Source organism: Lycium ferocissimum, chromosome 7 (genome assembly GCF_029784015.1).
Source record: "Lycium ferocissimum isolate CSIRO_LF1 chromosome 7, AGI_CSIRO_Lferr_CH_V1, whole genome shotgun sequence".
Lineage (NCBI taxonomy): Eukaryota > Viridiplantae > Streptophyta > Magnoliopsida > Solanales > Solanaceae > Lycium > Lycium ferocissimum.
In genome coordinates, this window is record NC_081348.1 from 20,499,696 (window position 1) to 20,522,991 (window position 23,296).

The following is a 23,296-nucleotide window of genomic DNA, read 5'->3' on the forward strand; positions in this document are numbered from 1 at the left end:
TTGGATACGGTCCACTTATCTTCAAATTCTATAAAAATAAATTTTCTAACTGATTTTCTGATTAAACTCGTTTTCATACTACTCCCTCCGTCTCAAAATATTTGTCGTCCTTACTAAAAATACCGTCTCAAAATATTTGTCGTTTTATTTACTCAAGATAAAATTAAGTAGCTTTTTTCTATTTAACCCTTGTATTAATTACATCAATAGGCTGATTATGTGAGTTCACATAGGAAGTTTCAACATAAAATGAATGGACTCACGTGGTGTGGTGATAATCAAATTTACCCCTCAATTTCCACTAGTATTTTAAATTACTCTTACGGAGCCAGTTTAAAGAAAATACTCTATCTGTTTTCAATTTATGTGATATAGTTTAATTAGGTTTGGAGTCTAAGGAAAAAAAGGAAGACTTTTGAAACTTGTGGTATAAAACAAATCATAGATATTTATGTGTCTGTCAATCATTTCATTAAGGATAAAAGGAAAAGTTTCAGGTTAAATTATTTTTAACTATAGAAATACATCATTCTTTTTTTAGACAGATAAAAAAGGAAGTGTATCACATGAATGGAGATACATGAAATAGTTTTTTTTTTTTTCCTAATAATCAAGGAATATGAGATCGAAAATTTAACAAATAATGATAAAATTGCTCAATTTTTAAACGGTACATTGGTGAATCCCCAATAAATAAAGGGGAAGATTTTTTTTTTAATTAAAAGCAAAATACAACTCGACACAAATAAGGAAGACACAACACAGACGAAGACAAAGAGGGGGAGGTGCAGGCAAAAGCCTAAGGGGAGAGAAAAAAAAAAGAAACAGTTCAAATAAACTCCCGGCGATAAACCAAAAGTCTCCTCTCTGAATTTATATTTATATATAAACACTTTTTCAACGCATAAACAGAGAGGAAATTTCTTTTTTTTCCCCCAAACGGAGAAAAATCATTTTAAAACCTTTCTCTAACTTTAAATTTAATCAAATCATCATCGCTGACCCGACCCGGAAGGCGTTATATTCGCCGCCGGCGAGATATGGCCGTTGCGCCGCCGCCACTTTGCCACGTGGATTTATTTCATCTTGGATCTGTTTTTATTTCACCAAGCCCTACCTAAAAAGAAAAAAAGAAAATATTATATTCTTTTTTGAATTATGATAATAATGGGTTCGGGTTCGGGTGGAAAAGGAATGTTAGAGAAATTGAAGAGATTTTTGAAGATTATATATTTTATGGTGGCAATGTTGGCATCGTTGCTTGTACTATCAGCACCACTACTTGTGGCAATTGGTGATGTATTGGTACCAAGTGTGTTGATTTCGAGCTTTACGTGTGTTAAATGTTACAGTTTTAAAGAGCATTTGAAGAGATATGCTTTTAAAAGCTCTTTGACGGATATTCCTCTTGTTTCTATCATGAGATCTCTTATCATTACATGTATGTCATTATTTCTCCGTTTCTTTCAACATTTTCAACAATGTATTGTGTTTGTTATGTTCTAATAATTAATGATAGCAAGGATTGTATAGTGTAGTGTTCTTCTGATGAATGCATACTGTACATAATTCGAAAATGTTGGTTTTTGATTAAAGCTTGTTTACAATTTGCGTCTGTTCTTGTGTCCAACTTGCTTATGCTTTTTTCTTAGTTTGACCCAGCACGGAGTTTAACAAACAAAAGGGAGACTTTAGAATCTTGTGGTTTAAACTTGTCATATAGAATCTTGGAATTGGAATACTTACTAAATATAGAAAGAGTTTGGGGACAGACGGAGAAGGAAAGTAAGACATTTAAATTGGGACGGAGGGAGTGCATTTTTTTTTTTTTTTTGGTTTTTTGCTTCGACTTGAAATTTAGTTATTTGCTGATATTACCTGGAGCTTGATGTTGTATTTTGGCTTTGCGCTTATAGTTCCCTAATGTAACATCTTTAATTTGTATATGGATATCTAAACCCTTTTCATGATGTCCCTTAAGATGTTTTCATTTTAGTTTTGATATGGTAAACCTCAGTAATGCTTTCCTGCGAACCAACTTCCCTACCTAGGAGACCAACAATTGCCTTCCATGCTTTGCTCCCTTAGTGACTTGAGGTTGAGGGTGTTTACCAGTAGGCTATCTCCCCATTGCCATGTGTTCAGATGGCTGAGTTAGATTAATTTCTCCTTGATTTGAGCTTCTTCTTCCAAGGTCTAATAATTTGTCAAGATTTAGTCTTTTAACTAAAATGGCTTAGTTAGATTAATTTCTCCTAGGCTTGAGCTTCTTCTTCCAAGGTCTAATAATACGTAAGGTGTAGTCTTTTAACTAAAATGGCTAGATGGGGTGATCTGTATTTAACTTTTTAAACATTTAATGACCTTTTTTCGGGTTTATTATCCAGTTACTGTTTGCTACAAGACTAATTCGTTTTTGTTTTTGATCATAGGTGTTTATTCTTTATGCGATGGCCCTGCTCTTTCACATGGACCATACCTTGGAACAGTTACATTCTGTTCCATAATTTCCGTTATTCTTCTTTCCATCAAAGCTTGTGTTTTCTCTGTCAATTCATATCTGGAGGTTGAAGCTTCATCTTCTATCTCAAGACAAAGGATTCATTTGAAGAAGTCATGGGGGATGCCTGTGTTGTTTCTTTCTTCGGTAGTCTTTGCTCTTGGACATACTGTAATTGCTTACAGAACAAGCTGTCGAGCAAGGAGGAAGCTTTTGTTTCACCGAGTTGACCCAGAAGCTGTAAGCTATTATATGCCCTCTCTTTGGTAACTTTTACTTCTTGAATGTGTTTCCCTCAGGGTGAAACAATTCTCTAATTTTCACAAAATGAGCATGCTCTTTGCCTAACTATTTTTTTGAATCAAGGTTACATCACTGACCTTTGATGATACAGTTATGGTGAAGCCTATAAGTATTTGACAATTTGTTTCCTCTATAATTACAGGTCCTTCCTTGCAAAGTTGTTTTCTCTGCATACAATAAGGTACCACGATCTCCAATTCCGGCAGGTAAAGCAAGAACAGATAGTGAAATTAGGAGAAAACTTGCAGGATCGGCTCATGAGGAGGGGGAGGTCCCTGCTATATTGCTTGCTGATGTTGACAGTTCATTCATTTCTTGCCTTGGTCTCTCTGTTCATTACAAACTTTGCTTGCCTGGCTCAACTTACCGTTCTTTGTCTTCCACGACTTCTTCTGCTAACCCGTTGCATGTTTTATCAAAAAGTGATTATCGTATTCGGAGGAGCTACAGTAGTCAATTTCATACCCACACTCTCTCTATGCCTCTTTTAGATGTGTCTCCAACTTCCCCAGTTCTGTCTGAAGAAATCCCTAGTTTCAGCCTAGATGAAACTGGTGATGAAGATGATGTTGGTAATGCGGGATGTTCATTCCCGATACGAGATGTAGAAGGGAATAATCAGTTGGGAATTGTTCTAGTGCATGGTTTTGGAGGCGGGGTTTTCTCTTGGAGAAATGTGATGGATGAGCTAGCCCAACAGATAGGTTGTGCTGTCACAGCCTTCGACAGGCCAGGATGGGGATTGACATCTAGGCCACGTCAGAGAGACTGGGAGGAGAATCAATTGCCTAATCCCTACAAGATTGATAGTCAGGTATTCTCATGCTTTGATCGTATGTTTTAATGAAGTCTGTTGTCAAAAAAAAAAAAAGGGCAGCCCGGTGCACTAAGCTCCCGCTATGTGCGGGGTTGGGGGAAGGGCCGGACCACGAGGGTCTATTGTACATAGCCTTACCCTGCATATCTATAAGAGGCTGTTTCCGCGGATGACAACAATTAATTAAATGGAAAAGAAGTGAGAATGTTAAGTAGCACCAGAGAATGACGAAATTTCTGGGTCTTTTGGTTTGGGGGATCATTAGTTTATGATATTTTAGGCCTTCTGTTAAACTGTCCTACTTTAAACTTTTCAGGTTGATCTGCTTCTCTCGTTTTGTTTGGATATGGGTTTTACTTCAGTTGTACTTGTTGGTCATGATGATGGTGGATTGCTTGCACTGAAGGCTGCACAAAGAGTTCAGTCATCCACAAATTCGATTAATGTGAGTTGACCTTTTTTTAGGATAAGTCAACAAATTCGATTATTGTGAGTCGACTTTTTTTCTTTTTCTTTTTCTAAGTCAATTAATGTGAGTGACTTGCGACTGTGCTTTCTTCTTGTCACGTACCTTTGTGTGCTCTACTATTATCAGAACTGCATGAACTGAAAACTTGATGAAGTCATGATTTAATAAATAAGAAAAAATTCCCAGCGGAGGCAAGAAACTCTAGGTGATTTCTTCACCTCTACATAAGCCTTACCAGGTACCCATGCTGGTGGGAGGTAGCAAGTACCCAGAGGAATAGTCGAGATGCGTGTAAGGTACAAGGACACCACCTTCGTAAAAAAAATGTCATTAGCTCCAAGTTTTGCTTGAGTAATTTCAGTTCCCGTAGTGAGTTGCGCACCTATATATTGCATATTTCATTTGAAGAAAATTGATATGGAGCTCTCTAGAATCAGTTTTAAATTCAAGTTGCTGGTAAATGATGTGCACCTCCTTTGCATGTGTTCCTGAGTAATATTAATCTTCTTGATTGCTTTTGCCTTCTAGGTCCATATTAAGGGGATTGTATTATTGGATGTTAGCCTGTCAAGAGAACTGGTTCCAGCCTTTGCAAGGATATTATTGCGTACTTCTCTTGGAAAAAAGCACTTGGTGCGTCCACTGTTGCGAACAGAAATTACTCAAGTTGTTAATAGACGTGCATGGTATGATGCCACCAAGTTGACAACTGATGTTTTGAGCCTATACAAGGTATAGAATGTGTTCTTGCTGTTTGTTTATTGATACTAGGTAATAACTGCTCTTCTGGATTAAAACTGATACTGTTTGGAATAAATTAATGTGCTCCTTAGATTCTCTCCAGTCGGACATTTTGCATTTCACACCTGTGTGATCTAAACCTGATATTGCTTGTGTTAGCATATGTCTTCCCAGGATTAACTAAACAGGACAAATGCTACAATAAGAATTAAAGTAAATACTTTCTTAGATTTTCTGATTTTAAGGATAAAACCAGAAGATTTGATCTATTTATATTCTATCATTTTGATATAAACAAGAGATTTTGATGGGAAAGAAGAATGGGGTATAAAATGCTCACTGAAAGTTTTATCTGTCATATTCAAAGAATTTGTTCCTGCATTTGCAATTTTGCAAATGGTGGGAGGCCATTAAATGTTGTACACAAGGTACAGGCTTCTTTTCTATGCTACTGTTTTTTGACTGATGAACTCTCTTTGGGGCAAAATTTATAAGAAAACAGAGAAGACAGTGAAAGGTAGAGAGACTAACAACTTGGTAGAGACCGTAAAGGATGCATCTACACTTAATTCTCTGGATCATATAGTATATGTACCTAGAGTTGAAGTATCTTAAATGAGAAGATAGATGGTGCTTAGGACAACTTTATTTTGGCCGCTATTTGGACAAATATTTCTTCTCATGCTTTCTTACTTTAAGTACTTTATGTCAAGTCGTCCGGTCTTACATTTCCACTCTAGATATTTATAGATTATGATATGATCATGATATCGTCCTTCTGGTTCTGTGTGTAAGCAGGCCCCATTATGTGTGGAAGGATGGGATGAAGCACTCCATGAGATAGGAAAACATTCATCTGAAACAGTCCTCTCACCAGAAAATGCGGCACAACTACTAAAAACAGTTGAAAGTTTACCAGTTCTGGTGATCGGAGGAGCTGAAGATGCACTTGTACCTATAAAATCTGTTCAAATCATGGCATCAAAACTTGTAAATTCTGTGAGTTCTCCATCTCTCTCATCATATTTGATCTTTGTAGCAGTAGTCTATTTTATATCACAGTGTAGCTTTGTATGAGATAAGAGTATGGAAGGATTCTTCTTATTTTTTCTGTTTCTGTGTTTTATGATTTTGCATGTGTTTTCCTTCTCGATTAAAAAAAGAATGTGTTTTCCTTAACCTCGTATCAGCTGTTTAGGCATTTGTGCAACATGTTGTTTCTGATGGGAAAACCTGTTGAGTTAATTTCAAAAGCTGAAGTTCTATTCCTCTAGGAATTTTGGTTTATAATTTACTCAATTTGATGACGTGCTGTACCATGTGGGTTGAAAACTGAACTGTTCAACAGTTATTTTAGTTTATCATTCTTGGTGATTAAAAGCCTGTTTTGTTCTATGTGGTAATTCAAAATTGATTTTCTCGTCTTGCTGCTGTTTTGGATTGTTTTCTCAAGCAAGCTTGAGAATCTTTCCTCTTGACCTTCTATGATGGGGTTTTGGAGTATATTCTTAAATATGAAAATTTCCGTTAAAAGTGTAAAATGGAACTCTCTGGGAAAACAATATCATAACACGTCATCCAAGACAAATAAAAGTATCATGGACTATTGTAGACTAAACGGAGTAAACCACAAAAGCAAGAATTGCTGTTGCTTAAAGCCACACTACAACTATTGATGCACAAAGCAAAACAACAGAATTAAAGAATTTCGTGAATGCGTACCTCTTAAAGATGGTTTCTGAGATTCCATTTTGTTAAAGTAAAAGAACATTCTGGTTTGAATGTTAAAGTAAAAGATTTGAAGACACAATATGGGACAACATACTATAGGAAAAATGTTTTGGACGGGTGAGCTTCCATAGCACAAGAAGACACAGATACAATTCAAGTTTGTGATTTTAAGAGGAGTGTATCTGAAACATCCTTCATATAAAGAATGTGCATTTACTAGGTGGTTTACACATGGAAACCCTACTAACCATCTCTATTAAATTAAAAGAAAAGAAATCACTTTCAGATATTCCGAACACAAATGACACCTTGTTCAAAAAGTGAAAAAGAATCATTTATATGTTCCAACTTTATTGCTCGTATTTTTCACATTATATGTCTCAAAAGCATATGTATAATATGGCGGTTTCGTCACATGTCTACTTGTGTAACTATAGTAAAGTTCAATGTATTAGTGCATGTCATGAAGAAGCATTCATATTTACAACCCTTGTAGTAGAAACTAAATTGATTTCTGTCCGACCGTTTTTTCGCCTACTTTTGGAGTCACAAGAATTTTTAACTATAAGTGCAAGTTCGGGAAAACATACATATCGTATGTTGTTCCTATGTTGTTCCTGTGCATTAACTGCAAATTTGATGCTTAGCCCTGCTGATCTGACAATGATCTCAACTTACAGAGACTGGTCGCCATATCTGGGTGTGGACATCTTCCACACGAGGAATGTCCGAAAGCATTACTTGCAGCCATGTCGCCATTCATCAATAGAATTTTAGCGGAACCAGAACTGCAACATCAATAGGGGTGCTTTATGTCAATTCGCAAGTATTTATTCAACTGAGCTTTTTGTCCCTTTTTTCACATACATCTTTTGTAATTTTTCTTTTCTAAATTTACTCAAAAGGTAGAGTCCAAGTCCATCTCTCCTTTTGGTAGTTTTAATTGTGAATTTGCAGCTTGAGTGTTAGAGCTTTCAAATGTAATCTTTCCACCTCCCTCTTTATTTTCGTTTTGCAGATTCTTACGTTCGGTTTTGGTTTCTGTTATCCACCACATAAGAGTGGAGATAACATCTGTGTACCATTTCTTTTTCTTCAGAACAGTGTAGCAGATTTCCTGCTAGAATGTCTCTCTCCCTCTCTCATATTTGTGAAAACTCTGAGTAACACTATGTTGAATACAAGAACAGTTCTTTCTTTTTTCTGTTTTATACGTGTTTGTCATCATGAACGACATGCACTGGTGTATTTAGTTGTAAATAATAAACAAATAGGGTTTTTTGCCAGGTTGGTTGTGGATTCGTGGCTAATTATAACATGTACATCAGTATCATATGTTATATTTTCGCGTTTTGCACCATTTGTCACGCTCCCTCTTGAGAATATTTCATTTGTAAGGTCCTTTTGAGTATTATCAAGATGAATATTCTCAATTCAAATTAGGAATGTAATTATTTCTTTCTTCATATTTTTGTGAACTTGGTCATCTGTTGCATAACACAATTATAATAGCCCTTCAATATACGACTAATACCACCAAGAAGTTAAATGCTGATAATAAAGTCGTAGAAACTAGGAGGCCGATTTTACCCCGTGCAAGTGGCTTGACATCAAGAAGCAAGATTCAAAGCAGACCAACACACGAAGCAATTGAGAAGCTTAGTTTTAGGGTAAATTACCTAAAAACACTCCTATATAATGACTAACCTGTATATATCACTTCTGCAATTTGAACTTGTGATATAAAATAATATTTGAACTTCTTTGCCACTTTATAAAACGAATTCCATGCTAAGGAAATTCAAACATCACGTGGGGTTTGGTTAGGGATGGCAATAGGGCGGGGCAAGCCTTGACCTGCTAAGATTTCGACCCGCCCTGTTTAGCTTTTTTCAAGGAAATTGCCCTGCCCTGCCCCGCCCCGCCCCGGTTATATTATCTTTCATTTTTCCTCTTTATTTTTCACTTCGAAGCATGACATATTTTCTTAAAAACAATTAGATGAATGATTAGTTCCTAAAATTGGATTTTTTCTTTTGATCGTTCAAATTTCAAAATAGAACTAGAATTTACATATTTTACTATGTTTAGCATGAGAATACACAAAACCATCTTTAGTATAATTAAATAAGCTTGAAGGAATGTCTGAGTTAAAAAAAAATGATTTGTCTTAATTACTAAAGACAAACTTGTGATGTAAGTATAAGCGGCAAGTAGTAGTATTTCACCTTTTTGTAGATGTCTTTTTAGTGATTTTTTCTAAATGAATATTGTTAATCGTAAGATCAGTTAATTAGGCGATCACTTTTGCGATAAATAGGAAAGGTTTTGTACAAGCTTAAACAAATAGAATAGTTCTATTACTGGGTTTACTTCGTAAGTTTAGTTTTATAATAAAAAAATATTGATTTTAATTTATGGTAGAAGTCACATTTTAACAAATAAGAATTTCATAACAGAAATGAGAAATCTTACAAACTTCCAAGCACTCATGCTTATACTTTTAGTAGTAAAGAACGACGCTTCAAAATGTGAATTCAAACTAAGGAACAAGAATAAAATAGTCATTTTTTACCTAACCCACTTATAACCCATTTCTTGCCCTACCCTATTAAAAATTTTCAAAAATTAAATTTTGCCCTGCGCTGTCCTACCCCACCCCGTTTATATGTTTTCCTGCCATGTTCTATTATGACTTTGCCCTGCCCTGCCCACCCTGTCCTACCCTAATTGCCATCCCTAGGTTTGGTAGAGGATAGCTGGGGAGTGGAAATTTAGCCATTGGAATATACAAGTGATAATTCTATGAACACGTATGCTCATTTGACCAAACTTTCGTTATTTGCTTTTCTTAAAATGACGTCTTGTCAAGAAGTACTTGGGAGAGCTGCAATTTATGTTTAGTCAAAACATTTTAAAAAGCTTTTGTCAATACAAGAAATATAATTTATTTTGATCAATATTTCATTTTTGTTGAGCGTTAAATTACCCACAATAAAAGGATACACAAAGATTTACTTCCGATTAATAATATGAAAAAATTACGTGTTATAGCTGCTTTTAGTACATAATTAGTGATATTAATTACCTTTTATTTTAATTACTAATAATAACTAAATACTTTTTGAATTTAGCTAATATAGCTACATAGTAACTTTCAGTTACTAGTGCACAAATACACCTAAAATTTAGCACCCCCAATCCATATCCCCTTTTAATGGTAATAATATTAACATCACTTAATATACATTACCATTCTCTCTCCTTTTTCATAAATTTTTGACTTTCTATATTCTCACTCACTACCCGTTTTAAATTTTTCATTTCTCAAATCCCTAAAAAATTCTCTCTCTCCTTCTATCAACCACCACCACCACGGGTGGCGGCTGCCCCTCTGTCAAATTTTTTTTGGTTCCCATGATTTCAAGCTTTGTGGACAAATTAAACATAAGAAGGCAATTAACCTTTCCATTTTCTTTTTTATGTGAATGATGTTCCGACTAGAATGATCATTCATTATGGCTGTGGGCTTATCTCCCAGTCTGGGCAAGTTGTAGTTGTAAATGCCAAGACTTTTGAGCTGTGGACCAGTGCCCATAAATTTGGACCGAGTTGCATTTGATCAGTGGCTAGGGTTTTTTTGGTGGTCTAGGGTTTTGAGAAGATGAAAAATATATGTATTTGTGTATGTTCTATGACATAACTACCAATTGTTGTGGTTGGTGGTGTATTTATGTAAGTTTTTCTATATTTTTGTGTATTTTGTTCAAATTAATTCCATCAGTTCATCTAGTTTCAAATACATGAGTGACGAAAATACATTGTAAGTTTTCTATATATTTGTGTATTTTGTTCAAATTAATCTATCAAATACATGTGTGATGCAAATTGTTACTCACACAAATACATGAGATTTAATATAAAAATACATGGGGTTTGATTGGTAACTTCAAATACATTGGTTATGCTATTAAATACATGTGTAAATCCAAACGAAATCAATATTGAAAACTTCAAATACATTACCGCTAAAATACATGGGGTGATGCAAATTATTACTCGCACAAATACATGAGATTTAATATAAAATACATGGGGTTTGATTGGAAACTTCAAATACATTGGTTATGCTATCAAATACATGGGTAAATTAAGAACGAAATCAATATTGAAAACTTTAAATATATTGGCTGTTGAATGTTTTCAAATTTTGAATTTTTGATTTTTTATGTTTGAATGTTGAAGATTGAATGGAGGAATAGAAAATGGTAATGGAAAGGTAATCTAAAATCTGATTTTGTGGAAGGGTATGGTAAAAAATACCAATTAATAGGTAATTAATTGATCCCACCGTTATGGCCTTAAATCAAGGGATATGTTTTATTTTTTTGTGTTACTATGTATTTATAAGCATCAAATACATCCGAAAAATACCTTAATTTGGAAAAACATAGCTACAAATGATCATTTTTAAAAGATAGCTACAAATGATAGGAAACTACCAAAAGGTAGTGATTTTGTTAATTTTACCTAATAATATTTCATTCTAAAATTTCCATAAAGAATAGTCCAGTCCAGACTGTCTCTTTCTCTTTTCCGGCCTTTGTCGATAAATGAAAGTTGAATACATGAACTAGTGAAAATAATTATGTTCGCACATAATAACCTTAAGAATTTCTTGCACAGTCTTGTTTTTCAATTTTGGTTGGCAGCGTAAAACCGAGTTCTCTAATATTCCAACTTAATTGGCCAAAAAGCTTCATGCATTTTGACCTTAAAAAATCCCCATCCCTCCTTTATTTCCAGCTAACCCTCAATTCTACGTTTGACAAAAGAGATTGGAGGCAAAGTTTACGATACTTAGTTATATAGATAAATACTTACCCATATCGAGTTCTCTAATATTACACAAGCACCGAGTACTTGTTCTTAACTTGACATTGGTAATTTTTTTTTTTTTTTTTTTTGACATTGGTACTGAATTCCAAATATTATTCTACACTAGTTGGGTTTTATTCCACTAAAATCCAATTTTTTTTTTTTTTTTTTTTTTTTAAGTTTCATTCAGTATTACTACTTGTACGTATTATAAGTCTACTCACCAAGACTTTCCTAAGGCGTGTGATCGGAAAGGAAAAGGAGGAGAAGAAGCAAGCATGCCATCTGCTTAAAATACTTTTCCACCTACTACATAGTTAACTTATACTAATTTATAAAAAGAAAAGAAGCAGCAAATTAATACCATATGCATCTACATAGCTATGGGAAAAAAAAAAACAATAAGTCAGTTTAAGAGTAGCAATATTAGCTACAAAAACGCATATTCCCTGAAATTTCAAACACGTTTATTTAAATAAGCCCAGGGTCTTTGTGCTTCGTCTCTTAGGGTATTTTGTTTATGCTGTTAAACCTTTTTCATTTGTCCACTTCTTTTGATAAGTCAATAGAGACTGCAATACATATATTCTGTTCCCATATAAACCCCGACCTCGTACAACTTGACAAGTACTTCTTGTTAGGTGTAATTTACGTATGGACCTACAAAGAAGCAGCTACCTACCAGCGACAAAATCTTCCTATATTTTTTTTTCTTTTTCTTTCTGTTTTCCTCTTCTTTTTTTTTTTTTTTTTTTTTTTAAGAAAAAAGCAACTGCTGCCTTTGCCAATGACCAGTAATTCTATAAGTCATCACTGAGAAGTTAGGCCTGAGACAAATCAACTCAAGTCCACAAAATATATATATATATAGTAGGAGTATGTCCTTATTAATTTCCTACTGAGATTGTACATTTCGATTTTTTAACAATATTGCATGTTGAATAGTAAAATACGTTCGTATCATATAACATACTCATCGATATTCCTCCCAGAAATATTTTGATGATCAGCAGAGATGATGAAGAGTACTCTCAAAACTCCATTCAGAGGCATTGTCGATGATTTTAGAGGAAGAGCAACTTGCTACCAGCGCGATTGGCTTGCTGGACTTACATCCGGAATATCGTAACTATACTATGCTTTTTACATTGATAATATTGTTTTCAGAAATTTTTTGAAAACAATATTGAACATATTCTTTGTTTCTTTTTTCTTATCTAACTGATGCTTCTTTTGAACATATATCAGGATATTGGCTCCAACTACTTACATATTTTTTGCATCTGCTCTTCCAGTGATTGCCTTTGGAGAACAATTGAGCAGAGATACAGGTTTTTTTTTTCTTTTTCTTTTTTCACATTTCAACTTTATTACATATCAAGAAAATTAATGAACACTAATATACTATGGATTTATTTTGTATCTAAATTAGATGGGAGCGTGAGCACTGTGGAAACTTTAGTTTCAACAGCTATATGTGGTATAATACACTCCATATTCGGTGGGCAGCCTCTTTTAATATTAGGAGTTGCAGAACCTACTATTATTATGTACACTTACATGTACAAATTTGCCAAAGGGAGAGAAGATTTGGGACAGACTCTTTACTTGGCTTGGGCTGGATGGTATGTTAATTAAAATCATCTGTGTTTTACATTTTCAGAAATATATTAAAGTATTTGTGTTGAGATGAGAATTTCTTTCATACTGATTCTGCAGGGTTTGTGTGTGGACGGCACTCATGTTGTTTCTTTTAGCAATATTTAATGCCTGCAACATTATCAATCGATTTACAAGGATAGCTGGGGAGACATTTGGGATGCTCATTTCTGTGCTTTTTATACAAGAGGCAATTAAGGTAACTGCAAGAAGAAACAGGTGGTCTTCTTAAAAATTATACAGCTCTTGGTAATATTGATATACCAGTATGAAGTCTTGACTTAGGATGTCAAATTTAGTCCATCAACGTGTATAACCCGTCCAATCCATTCACATTTAAGCGAAATGGTCTGGGCATGTATTCATTGCGGGTCGATTTGAGCATAACACAAGTTAGCCCATCTAAAAGTTTGGGGCCAATTTGGGCGCCGTATGTAGCCCATGATCCATAAGGAGGCTAATAAGACATAGAAAAATGTTTTTGGGTTTTGTTGGGTTATTTGGATCATGATTCATTGTTTAGCTTAAATCGTCCAACAATCTTGATCCAAACAGATTTGGACGGATTATGAACCAAACAGTTTTTTGGTTTAATAAGTTTTAACCCCTTCAAATTTAGTCCAAGTCGCTTATTTGACACCCTTTTATAACTTAACTTGAGGTTGCATTTTTAATGTGCTTTTGTAGGGGTTAGTAAGCGAGTTCAAAGTTCCCAAAGCTGAGGACCCAAATTTAGAGAAATATCAATTCCAATGGCTCTATACAAACGGCTTACTTGGAGTTATATTTTCCTTTGGCCTTCTCTACACATCATTGAAAAGCAGAAAAGCAAGGTCATGGTGGTATGGAACAGGTATATGAATTGTGATGTAACATTAATTAGTAATATCATACAGTAGCTTTTCTTAAGAGCTTAACTTTATAGGTTAAATTATAGTGATAGTGCAAAATTTCTTTACACATCAATGTATATAATATAAATTCTTTTTCACGAAGTTGCATGTATATATTGTGTGGTGACTAATAGTACTTTCTTTTCCTATTAAATCAGGTTGGTTCAGAAGCTTTATTGCTGATTATGGTGTTCCATTAATGGTCCTTGTTTGGTCAGCACTCTCATATAGTGTGCCAAGTAAAGTGCCATCTGGAGTTCCCAGAAGGCTCTTTAGTCCCCTTCCTTGGGAATCTGCATCTTCACACCACTGGACTGTAATTAAGGTGTGTTAATTGTGAACGGTTCGATGGATTAATTTTCTAATGCCTGATGGTTATTGAAAAATCTTGAAATTCATGGAATCAGCCATTGATATTTATGTTGGCATACAATGAGGCCCTTCTTTGGTCCTTGCATGAGTGCAGGATCCTTCTTACACGGGGCTGCCCTTTTTTTTTATAGAAAAAATCTTGAAATTCTTGGAATCAGTCATTGATGTTTATGTTAGGATAGGATGCGGCCCTTTCTCTTATCCTGCGTCAACGCAAAATACTTCGTATACCAGGCTGCCCTTTTTTATTATAAAATCTTGAAATTTTTGGAATTAGCCACTGATGTTTGTGTCAGCATGAACGCAGGATGCTTCATGCACCAAGCTGCCTTATTTATTGAATAATCTTGAAATTGAACACATGATATCTCAATTGCAGGACATGGGGAAGGTTCCTCCAACATACATCTTTGCTGCCTTAATTCCAGCTCTAATGATAGCTGGACTTTATTTCTTTGATCACACTGTTGCTTCACAAATGGCACAACAAAAGGAATTCAATCTTAAGAATCCTTCTGCTTATCATCATGACATCTTGCTCTTGGGATTTATGGTATCTAGCTATTCATCTATAGCTGATTTCTTTTATTGTTTTCCATTTTTCATCACTGGGGTAATAAATCAAGATTATCTAATTACATGAATGGTATCTCCTTAGACTTTGCTTTGTGGTTTGATTGGAGTTCCTCCTTCAAATGGTGTCTTGCCACAGTCCCCTATGCATACAAAGAGTTTGGCTGTTCTCAGGAGACAGGTAATTACCAATTAGCATACTAGAAACTCTAATAACTACTTGTTATATATGCTAGTGATTTTGTGGATGCTACTCATTCGAATACTGAAAACTTTCTGCAATGTGAACCAGCTGATTCGGAGGAAGATGGTCAAAAGTGCCAAGGAGAGTATAAAGCGAAAGGCTAGTAATTCCGAAATTTATGGCAATATGCAAGCAGTTTTTGTAGAGATTGATAGTTCTCCTGATGTAAGTCTAGTTCTCCTGATGTAAGTCTCTTCTAAGTTTACTTTTTGTTGCTTATCTTGGCATTGGTTTTGCGAAAATATATCAATTTTAAGCTTATTTGTTCAAAGTATTACCGTTCATTCACTTGTTAAATGATGTTGTAGTCCGTGGTGGTGCACATCTTACTTCATGCAGGTGAATATTGAGCTTTGTAAAATGAATGGTTTGTGTCCTATTGCAGACAACAGTAGCTAAAGAGTTGGAACACTTGAAGGAGGCAGTAATGAAAAGTACTGAAAATGATAACGAGGGAAATGCAGAGTTCGCATTTGATCCTGAGAAACACATAGATGTCTACTTGCCTGTCCGAGTGAATGAGCAAAGAGTGAGCAATCTATTACAGTCGCTACTAGTAGCAGCATCAGTTTGTGCTATGCCAGTGATAAAGAAGATACCAACCTCAGTTCTTTGGGGATATTTCGCCTATATGGCTATTGACAGCCTGCCTGGAAATCAACTCTGGGAAAGAATATTGCTTCTCTTCATCACTCCTGGGAGGAGATTTAAGTAAGTCCACCTGGTAATTCACCAATAATGTTTCAAGTACTTCAAAAAATAATGAAGTACTTTTTGATGCCATACATATATGAAAAAGATCTAAGTTGTTTATACACTGATAGTATAAAGAAATTTTATGATTTAACTTTTTAAAAAGCAAGTTCTCATTCTGTCTCCTGGAGTACTATATCAGACTTGATATGAAAAGTTACTTGATGGCGTTAAAAACTTATGCATTGGTAGTGCACAGAACTTAAACTCGTAGGCAAACATGAGCATTGCTGCATATACGAATCCTATTACTTCTTTAACTGATTTGAGTTACCATGTTGACAGGGTCCTTGAAGGGGTGCATGCATCTTTTGTGGAGTCGGTGCCATTCAGATACATTGCAATTTTCACAGTTTTCCAATTTATGTACTTATTATTATGCTTTGGAGTCACTTGGATCCCCATAGCTGGCATTCTCTTTCCCTTGCCATTTTTTCTCCTTTTAAGCATAAGACAACATCTACTACCCAAGATTTTCCAGCCTCATCATTTGAGAGAGCTAGATGCAGCTGAGTATGAGGAAATTCCTGGTGTCCCTCAACGTTTGCGCAGCTTCTCTTCTAAGGTATTCCAAAAGTTCAATGTCTGCTAAATTGTTGATTCTCTTTTCAAGTTTATCAACTTATGAAATGTCAAATACTACTTGTTTTTATTAGGAAAAGGAAGCACCTCCTCATGGAGCTGAGGAAGGTGAAGTAGACATTTGTGGTGCTGAGATATTAGATGAACTTACAACCAGAAGAGGGGAATTCAAGATCAGGAGCAAGAGCTTTAACGATGATAAACGCCCACAGGTATCTTGAGTCACTTTAGCCTATAGTTGGAGACCATATAAGTTATTGACCCTTCAAAACAGAAGTGCACAGAGTTGGTGAAATTGAGAAAACACCTATCTAAAGCATTGCCATTTGCATAAATTTGCCTGGAGACTTTGAAGTATAGCACAGTTGACATTCTACTTTTGCAGGTTCATGCAACAACAGAGAATTTGAGTAGTTGATCAGCTGGGGAGTCAAGGAGACAGAGACCAAAAGTAGTCTTGAATATTTTTCTCACTAAGACTAATCCTGGAATTTTGCTCATGTACACTTTTTCAAATGGAAATCAACAGGGAAAATACCAACACTGAATGGATTTAGTTCAATATATGAAGGAACACATACTATGTTGAACCAAGAAGGGTCTTTCATTTGATTATTCGAAAATTTTGTATAAATACATGTAAAATACAACAATACATCATTTTTTTTAACTCTCTTGCTTGTATGACATGAAAAAGAAAAAAGAAAAGAGCAACACATCAACTATAGTACGTATTACAAGGAATATCATATCAGCATTCCGTCATGCATAAAACATAAACTGAATCAACAATTATCAGACTTAAATAATTAAAAGGATCTATGGACGGTGGGGATTGCGAACTCCAACCAATCTCACATCATCGACCACAGGACCACACAACGAGCCCGAATTATCACTCTTCATATGATAATACGTGCTCAAAAACCTCACTCTAGTACGTGGTGCAATCGCCGTGAACCTAAGTCTAGCCCTTTTGAATCCACCTTTACCTTTAGATTCATAAGGAAATTGCCTAGTAATTTTCCCTGCAAATGCCTCAACAAGCATGGATCCTTCACAAGAATTGCTAGCATCTCCAATAGAGAAAATTAAATCATATACTTTTCGTGGTCTAGTCCTCACTACTTGTGCTATGGCACTCTCTCTTCCAGCCACGAGCTCGACTGCTCGCTTGCCCTCCGGCACGTGGAAGTGTTCGGAGTCGATGTATTTGACTGCCTTGAGAGATTCAATCATCCATCCGAGCAATGGAGAGTGATCATCTTCAATGTTTGGAGGGATTAGAACGCCCCATGTTGTGTTAGGGAAAATGTATGGACCTACCTCAAAGTTTCCATTCTTCAACATGTTGTCTGCATGCATCGATTATATATCATCAATATGAATTAGTAATTTGACACATTATAGCCAAAGTATAAATTCCATCTTTTAAAAAAATAAAAAAAAAAAAAAAAAAACTTGAGACTATTCTATATCAAAATCCTAGTATTAAATATAAGCACATGTCATGTACTCATTCAATTTTAAAATTATTGCTCACGTAAGCCAACTGCAAGTAAATTGCTTATGATAAAAGTAAAGGATTTGAATTATATGTACTAGCAGAGTAAAGAATTTTTATGCTATTAGTGTAATTTAATTGAATATGTCAAATTAGCAGGTTATTAGTCTATTTTCTGATTACTATATCTGACTTGCTAGGAAAAGTATACCGATTCGTATAGGTCAACTTAACTTGATAATTTGAAGAACTCAATACATTATAAGTACACAAAATTTAAACTCAAAAGTAAACTCTTCCCAATCGATGCATTAACATATGGTAAAATATTTTTCTAATAGGCTCCTGACTCCACTGGTTATGAAATATTAACTTAGTTACTTTTAAAGTAACTTAATGGTACAAATCCATATATTATCAGTGTATTAATTAAAATTATATCCACTTGAAAAAGAAGATAAGTAGTAAGTAACTAGTTATAACCCGGTCCGATTTTAATCCTTTTGGGAATTTCAAGGGGACGCCAACTCAAGTTCAAGCCAAAAATGGAGCAATTCAATTATAGCCAACTACTTCCTACATCTCAAATTATTTGTCGTGATCTTTAGCGATAGTTGTCTCAAATTATTTATTAATTTAAAAATTCAAAACAAAATTAATTATTTTTTCCTTTTTACCCTTAGTAGTAATTGTTCTTGAAAATTACAAACACCTCAAGGTGACACACAAATAGAATAATATTCAATGAAGAGAAATTATATATTAAGACATAAATAAAAGTAAAATAGTTAAAAGTCCTTTTTAATTAATATTTCTATAAAAGCCGATAAAAGAGAAACACGACAAATAATTCGAGATAGATGGAGTAGGTACACTAACCTCCACGTCTTTTGGGGGTTTTTAAAGCCTTAAGAGCAACGAAATCAATAAGTGGACCACAAGCCGGGTCCTTCTCCACAGCTGGATTATGTATCACAACATCAATCACATTAGCCTCTGCCAAAAAACCCCACGAATACGAATCCCATCCTTCAGAACTATACATAGTCTGTAGTGGCAACATTCCCCAATCATTGGGCTCAGAATTAGGTGAAACTGACACATTCAGTTTCTCTTCTTGGGCACAAGTCCTAGCAAATACAAAAGAGATTGAATAGAACACTCCTTTTGTGACTTTCACTTTGGTTTTGATTGAAGCGTCTTCACCTAGCCTAACAGCGTAATCTCCTTGAGGTACTGGAAGGAGCATGTCACCTTGTGTTTGGCCTGATTTAATGTACTCGACGTAACCTGATATTTCCCAGTTGGGTATTGCGTGACGGTTCACTACTTTTGTTCCTTTCATTTCTGATGGCTTTGGACCTAGCTCGAAGTTCCCGTTTGGCAATATTCCTGATCATTCAAACAAGAAAATGAATTATTGTTACGTATATCAAACTATCATTTAAGATAGAATTTATGTTACAAGTGTAAAAAAGAATGTTACACTGCTAGGTTACTCAAAAGATATTTACAAGTAAAACAATTTATAATCTTGAAAATGACATAGATTACTTGCTACAACAGGTAAAAGTGACCTGATGGTGCAAAAATTCATTACATTAAGGTGAATTTTAATAAACGTCGTAAAGATTTTGTACACCGTTAGTGAAGTTTAATTTGTAATACTAAGTTAGTTATCATTTTTAACAGTTTACAAATTCTTATAATAAAATTTATATGCAATACTTTTAATTGATGTAATTAATTTTATAAATATTCTTTAAATTATTGTCCGAACATAGGTCTTCAATTCAACCAATTATTATAGAAATTTATTCTCAAAAAGCCTTTAATCTAACCGCTAGGGTAGATCTGTATCAACTCGATGGATGCATCTAATTTACATGGATTTAGCAAACTAGTCTTTTATTAGTTGGGGAAAAAGAACATGTACATGCTGGCTGCCATCATAACTATCACAATTCACATATTCCCTTCAGTAATCACATGCATGAATAAAGCAAGTCCTTTCTCTCTTCCTTATTTATATCGCATTGCTTGAGGGGAAAAAATTGGAAATAAGCCGGTGTTGAGCAAAAGGATAATAGCCTAGCAATTATTTTTATTTGGTACAATCAATTGTGGGGTATTGAATGACATATACTAAATTGGTGCCGGGAGATCGGAGACAAGGCTAGATCACCCTATCACTTAAATGAATTATTATTATTATTATTATTATTATTTAGGCTATAATTAGTTAATTAGGATGGATTAAGGAAAGTTGCATGGTACATATGTCTTGTAGCTAGTACATAATTGGAGAATGATGCTAATCTTAACAAGTGGAAACTTGACGATTTTACAATTTTACTAATTTCCTCCTGCTCATTTCAGCACTCCTAGTAAACTACTATTGTTTGTGGTTTGCACACAAGTAGCATTCATATTTTACTAATTTATTCTTTTTCGTTTATATCATGATGAATATACCAAACGCTATAGCATGCATGACGAATACAAATATCAGAAAATGATTTCATAATATAAACCATAAGAAGTTAAATTTTAATATCATCAATGCAGTATTAAATGAAACATAATCATACATACTGCCCAGAATTGAAAACAAAAACCGAAAATGGATAGTAAAAGAATAGTAATTAAAAACTTACCATCCTTTTGTGATGAAGCAACATGGATGGTGGCACAGAGCAGCACCAATAATATGGCTGCCTTCTTCATTTTTATGAATTAGAGAGACACTGAAGAGTGTGTGTATGTGTGTGCTGAAATTCAGAAACTTTCAACCGGCTTTTATGAGTTTCTGTTTATGAATTTGCCCCAAGGTGAGAAGTAAATTACAAAAACTGCCACTATTTCTCTTTCCTAGTTGTGACAACGCAGCAAAAGTGCACGTGCATTCCTCGTGCCGAGGGGACAAAGATTTGGAAAAACCTAATTAAATGCTAAAATAATTACTCCTACTACCCTGTAGTAAACAAACCAAAACGACATCGCCTAATTAGTCATTCTCCTCGGCCAGAGTCGGGTCAAGATTCGAAGACCATGTTCATACACATGGAATTTTTTTTAGTTAAGTCGAATTATTGTCAAATCGTCTTTAACTCTTTTGTTTTGAGCATTCTAAATTTTAGCATATGATCTTCTTCCTTCTCATCCACAAAGTCTCAGGTACTATGAATTATAGTCAACGAAAAGGTCGTATATGGTAAAGGTTTTTGACCAGTGGCCGAGTGGCGTGTGCACATGCTCCACGTACTAACAAACTCTAGCTCAGCCTCCGTATAACCTTGTCTTCTCATTGAGTCATTCCGCTTTTTGGACCATTTCTCGATTTGTTTTGTGCCTGCCATCGTTGCACAGGGACCATGCTAATCTTCTATGTATCGTTTCAGTTTTATCGGATGTCCCCAAAGGACCGAGTCATTCCGCTTTTGCTTCTTTTTACATACTCCCAAGTCTCATATTGTCTTTATCTGATACTAGATTATAGTAATTAGAATATGAAAAGGATAAATATAAAAAAGAGTTATGGTTAAAAACACACATAAACGATCATTTTTTCCCCCGAATTTCACACTTAAACTATAACTTGTTTTCTTTTCTTGCCTAAACTATCACCATCTATATATATTAAAACACACTTCAAAGCTGAGGCCAACTATTATCTATTCCATTTTCCTTCTTGAACTATCACCATCTATTCAACTAGGTGTGTTGAAACGCATAGATGGTGATAGTTTAGATAGATGAAGGGACAACTGATATTTTGGGCGTGAAACTCGCGAAACAATGATTGTTAATGTGTGCTTTTGATGACCATTATCTCTTAAAGAAAATAACATTAATACTTTTGAATTTTCTCTGTTTTTAATTAAGGAGAATCTATTAGTTATGGCTCCATTAACAATTAGAAATATTAACATGAAAACATGGAAATAAATTGATTTTAAGAATATTGGAATTACTGAAGGAATTTTGCTCTCTCCTTCTCATGATTTTTGTCTGAAACACTTTGACTGGGATGAAATTTTAAAAAATAACAAGATTTTTGAATTTGTGATTTAGAATACATAGATAATTATTTTTATAGTATATTTTTCTTGCGTACGGACAAAAAAGAAAAATGTATAATATAAATTAAGACAAAGGAAGTAATTTATAGAGCTTTGTGGTGATGATCCAAAAAGAGTTTGATTTACCACCGACGGAAGCTCAAATATGTTATACCTGCCATAGGGCACATGGCTCTGGCAGGATAATGTTGGGTGGTTGTACTCCAAGCTGATTTATAGTTATCCTCAAGAAATGACGATGTTACAAAAACAACCATAAAATCAGACTATTAAAACCAAATATACCAATGGATTGTGAAAACAGAGGAACGTGATATAGCAGGAAATTGGGAATATAAGACATTCAAGATCTGGTACTGAAAGCATTCCCATGTGAAACTCAGTGCATCCTTAATTTATTTGTCTTTCCTGTCTTTTTCAGTGAAAGAGTTTTGGCAGCTCCTTATTGGTCGGCAATAATTCGAAAATGTTTAATGAGGAGGGCATGTGCAATTAGTGAATGGTGCAATTAGGTGTCACTGCTGCTATAACAGCATGCATGTGTACAATGTAAGTAATTATCCATCTTAATTAGTATGGTACGGGTGTGGGATGTAGGGTCAGATTTGGGGTAATTAATTTCTACCACTTCAACTTAAATTCATTACTTCCAATTCGAACGATATATGTATAATTATGGTAAGATTCGGTCATTTATCATCCCAGTACAAGTTGAGGTATAAATTATGTAAAGTGGTTCACAGGTTATAAATTTTGTAGCTTCATTTATTTTTAAGGTGTTACGTTCAGATTCTAAACAGGAGGCTTTAAAAGAAAAGGGAGAGAGCAAATATTGCTAAAGGGGCTGCAAGATCAGTTGGAAGTTATGTTGTGGAAGTGGCTGTGCTTTTCCTCACACGTCATCGTAAGGAAATTTCTATTCATGGTTACGGTAACATAAACAAATATTGTACTCTTTTTTATAATAGTGGAGTCTGAACCAGCTTACACGCATTTCAATTAATTTTATGTGGTATAGATAGAAAAAAATCATCGGGTGTTTTTGCTTCTGCTAAATTTTGAACCTAAGGTTTTATGATTTTTAACCACTTCATTGACACCTAGGCCAGACGTACCCTTAGATGCTAAATAAATATCTTACTTTCTATGTCAAATGGTATAAGCCGAAAGTCTTGATTTTTAACATAGAGAAAGT

The 23,296-nt window shown here is 34.6% G+C and overlaps 3 protein-coding genes and 1 non-coding gene across 5 annotated transcripts; 2 read left to right on the forward strand and 2 right to left on the reverse strand.

The window, feature by feature from the left end:
- The first annotated feature begins 776 nt into the window (after positions 1 to 776).
- On the forward strand, positions 777 to 7,759 carry LOC132063701 (uncharacterized). The gene is made up of 7 exons (XM_059456381.1): positions 777 to 1,441; positions 2,433 to 2,740; positions 2,946 to 3,617; positions 3,937 to 4,065; positions 4,618 to 4,821; positions 5,629 to 5,829; positions 7,242 to 7,759. The coding sequence occupies exons 1-7, from the start codon at positions 1,159 to 1,161 to the stop codon at positions 7,362 to 7,364; spliced, it is 1,920 nt and encodes a 639-aa protein (XP_059312364.1). The 5' UTR covers positions 777 to 1,158; the 3' UTR covers positions 7,365 to 7,759.
- A 4,531-nt stretch (positions 7,760 to 12,290) lies between these two features.
- LOC132063702 (boron transporter 4-like) lies at positions 12,291 to 17,582 on the forward strand. 2 transcript variants are annotated; one of them, XM_059456383.1, is made up of 13 exons: positions 12,291 to 12,564; positions 12,688 to 12,770; positions 12,872 to 13,064; positions 13,159 to 13,297; positions 13,786 to 13,951; positions 14,150 to 14,316; positions 14,743 to 14,916; positions 15,022 to 15,117; positions 15,229 to 15,345; positions 15,566 to 15,891; positions 16,219 to 16,498; positions 16,590 to 16,727; positions 16,901 to 17,582. In XM_059456383.1, the coding sequence occupies exons 1-13, from the start codon at positions 12,455 to 12,457 to the stop codon at positions 16,931 to 16,933; spliced, it is 2,022 nt and encodes a 673-aa protein (XP_059312366.1). In that variant the 5' UTR covers positions 12,291 to 12,454; the 3' UTR covers positions 16,934 to 17,582. The 2 variants fall into 2 exon arrangements, with proteins under 2 accessions (XP_059312366.1, XP_059312365.1); XM_059456382.1 differs by having other exon boundaries at positions 12,434 to 13,064.
- On the reverse strand, positions 17,082 to 20,828 carry LOC132063703 (protein DUF642 L-GALACTONO-1,4-LACTONE-RESPONSIVE GENE 2-like). Its single transcript, XM_059456384.1, has 3 exons — positions 20,677 to 20,828; positions 18,899 to 19,411; positions 17,082 to 17,870 (listed from the first exon to the last, which is right to left on the reverse strand). The coding sequence occupies exons 1-3, from the start codon at positions 20,744 to 20,746 to the stop codon at positions 17,335 to 17,337; spliced, it is 1,119 nt and encodes a 372-aa protein (XP_059312367.1). The 5' UTR covers positions 20,747 to 20,828; the 3' UTR covers positions 17,082 to 17,334.
- A 515-nt stretch (positions 20,829 to 21,343) lies between these two features.
- On the reverse strand, positions 21,344 to 21,444 carry LOC132065847 (U6 spliceosomal RNA). The gene has a single exon (XR_009416819.1). It is a non-coding gene; the product is annotated as a U6 spliceosomal RNA (small nuclear RNA).
- Positions 21,445 to 23,296: the final 1,852 nt, after the last annotated feature.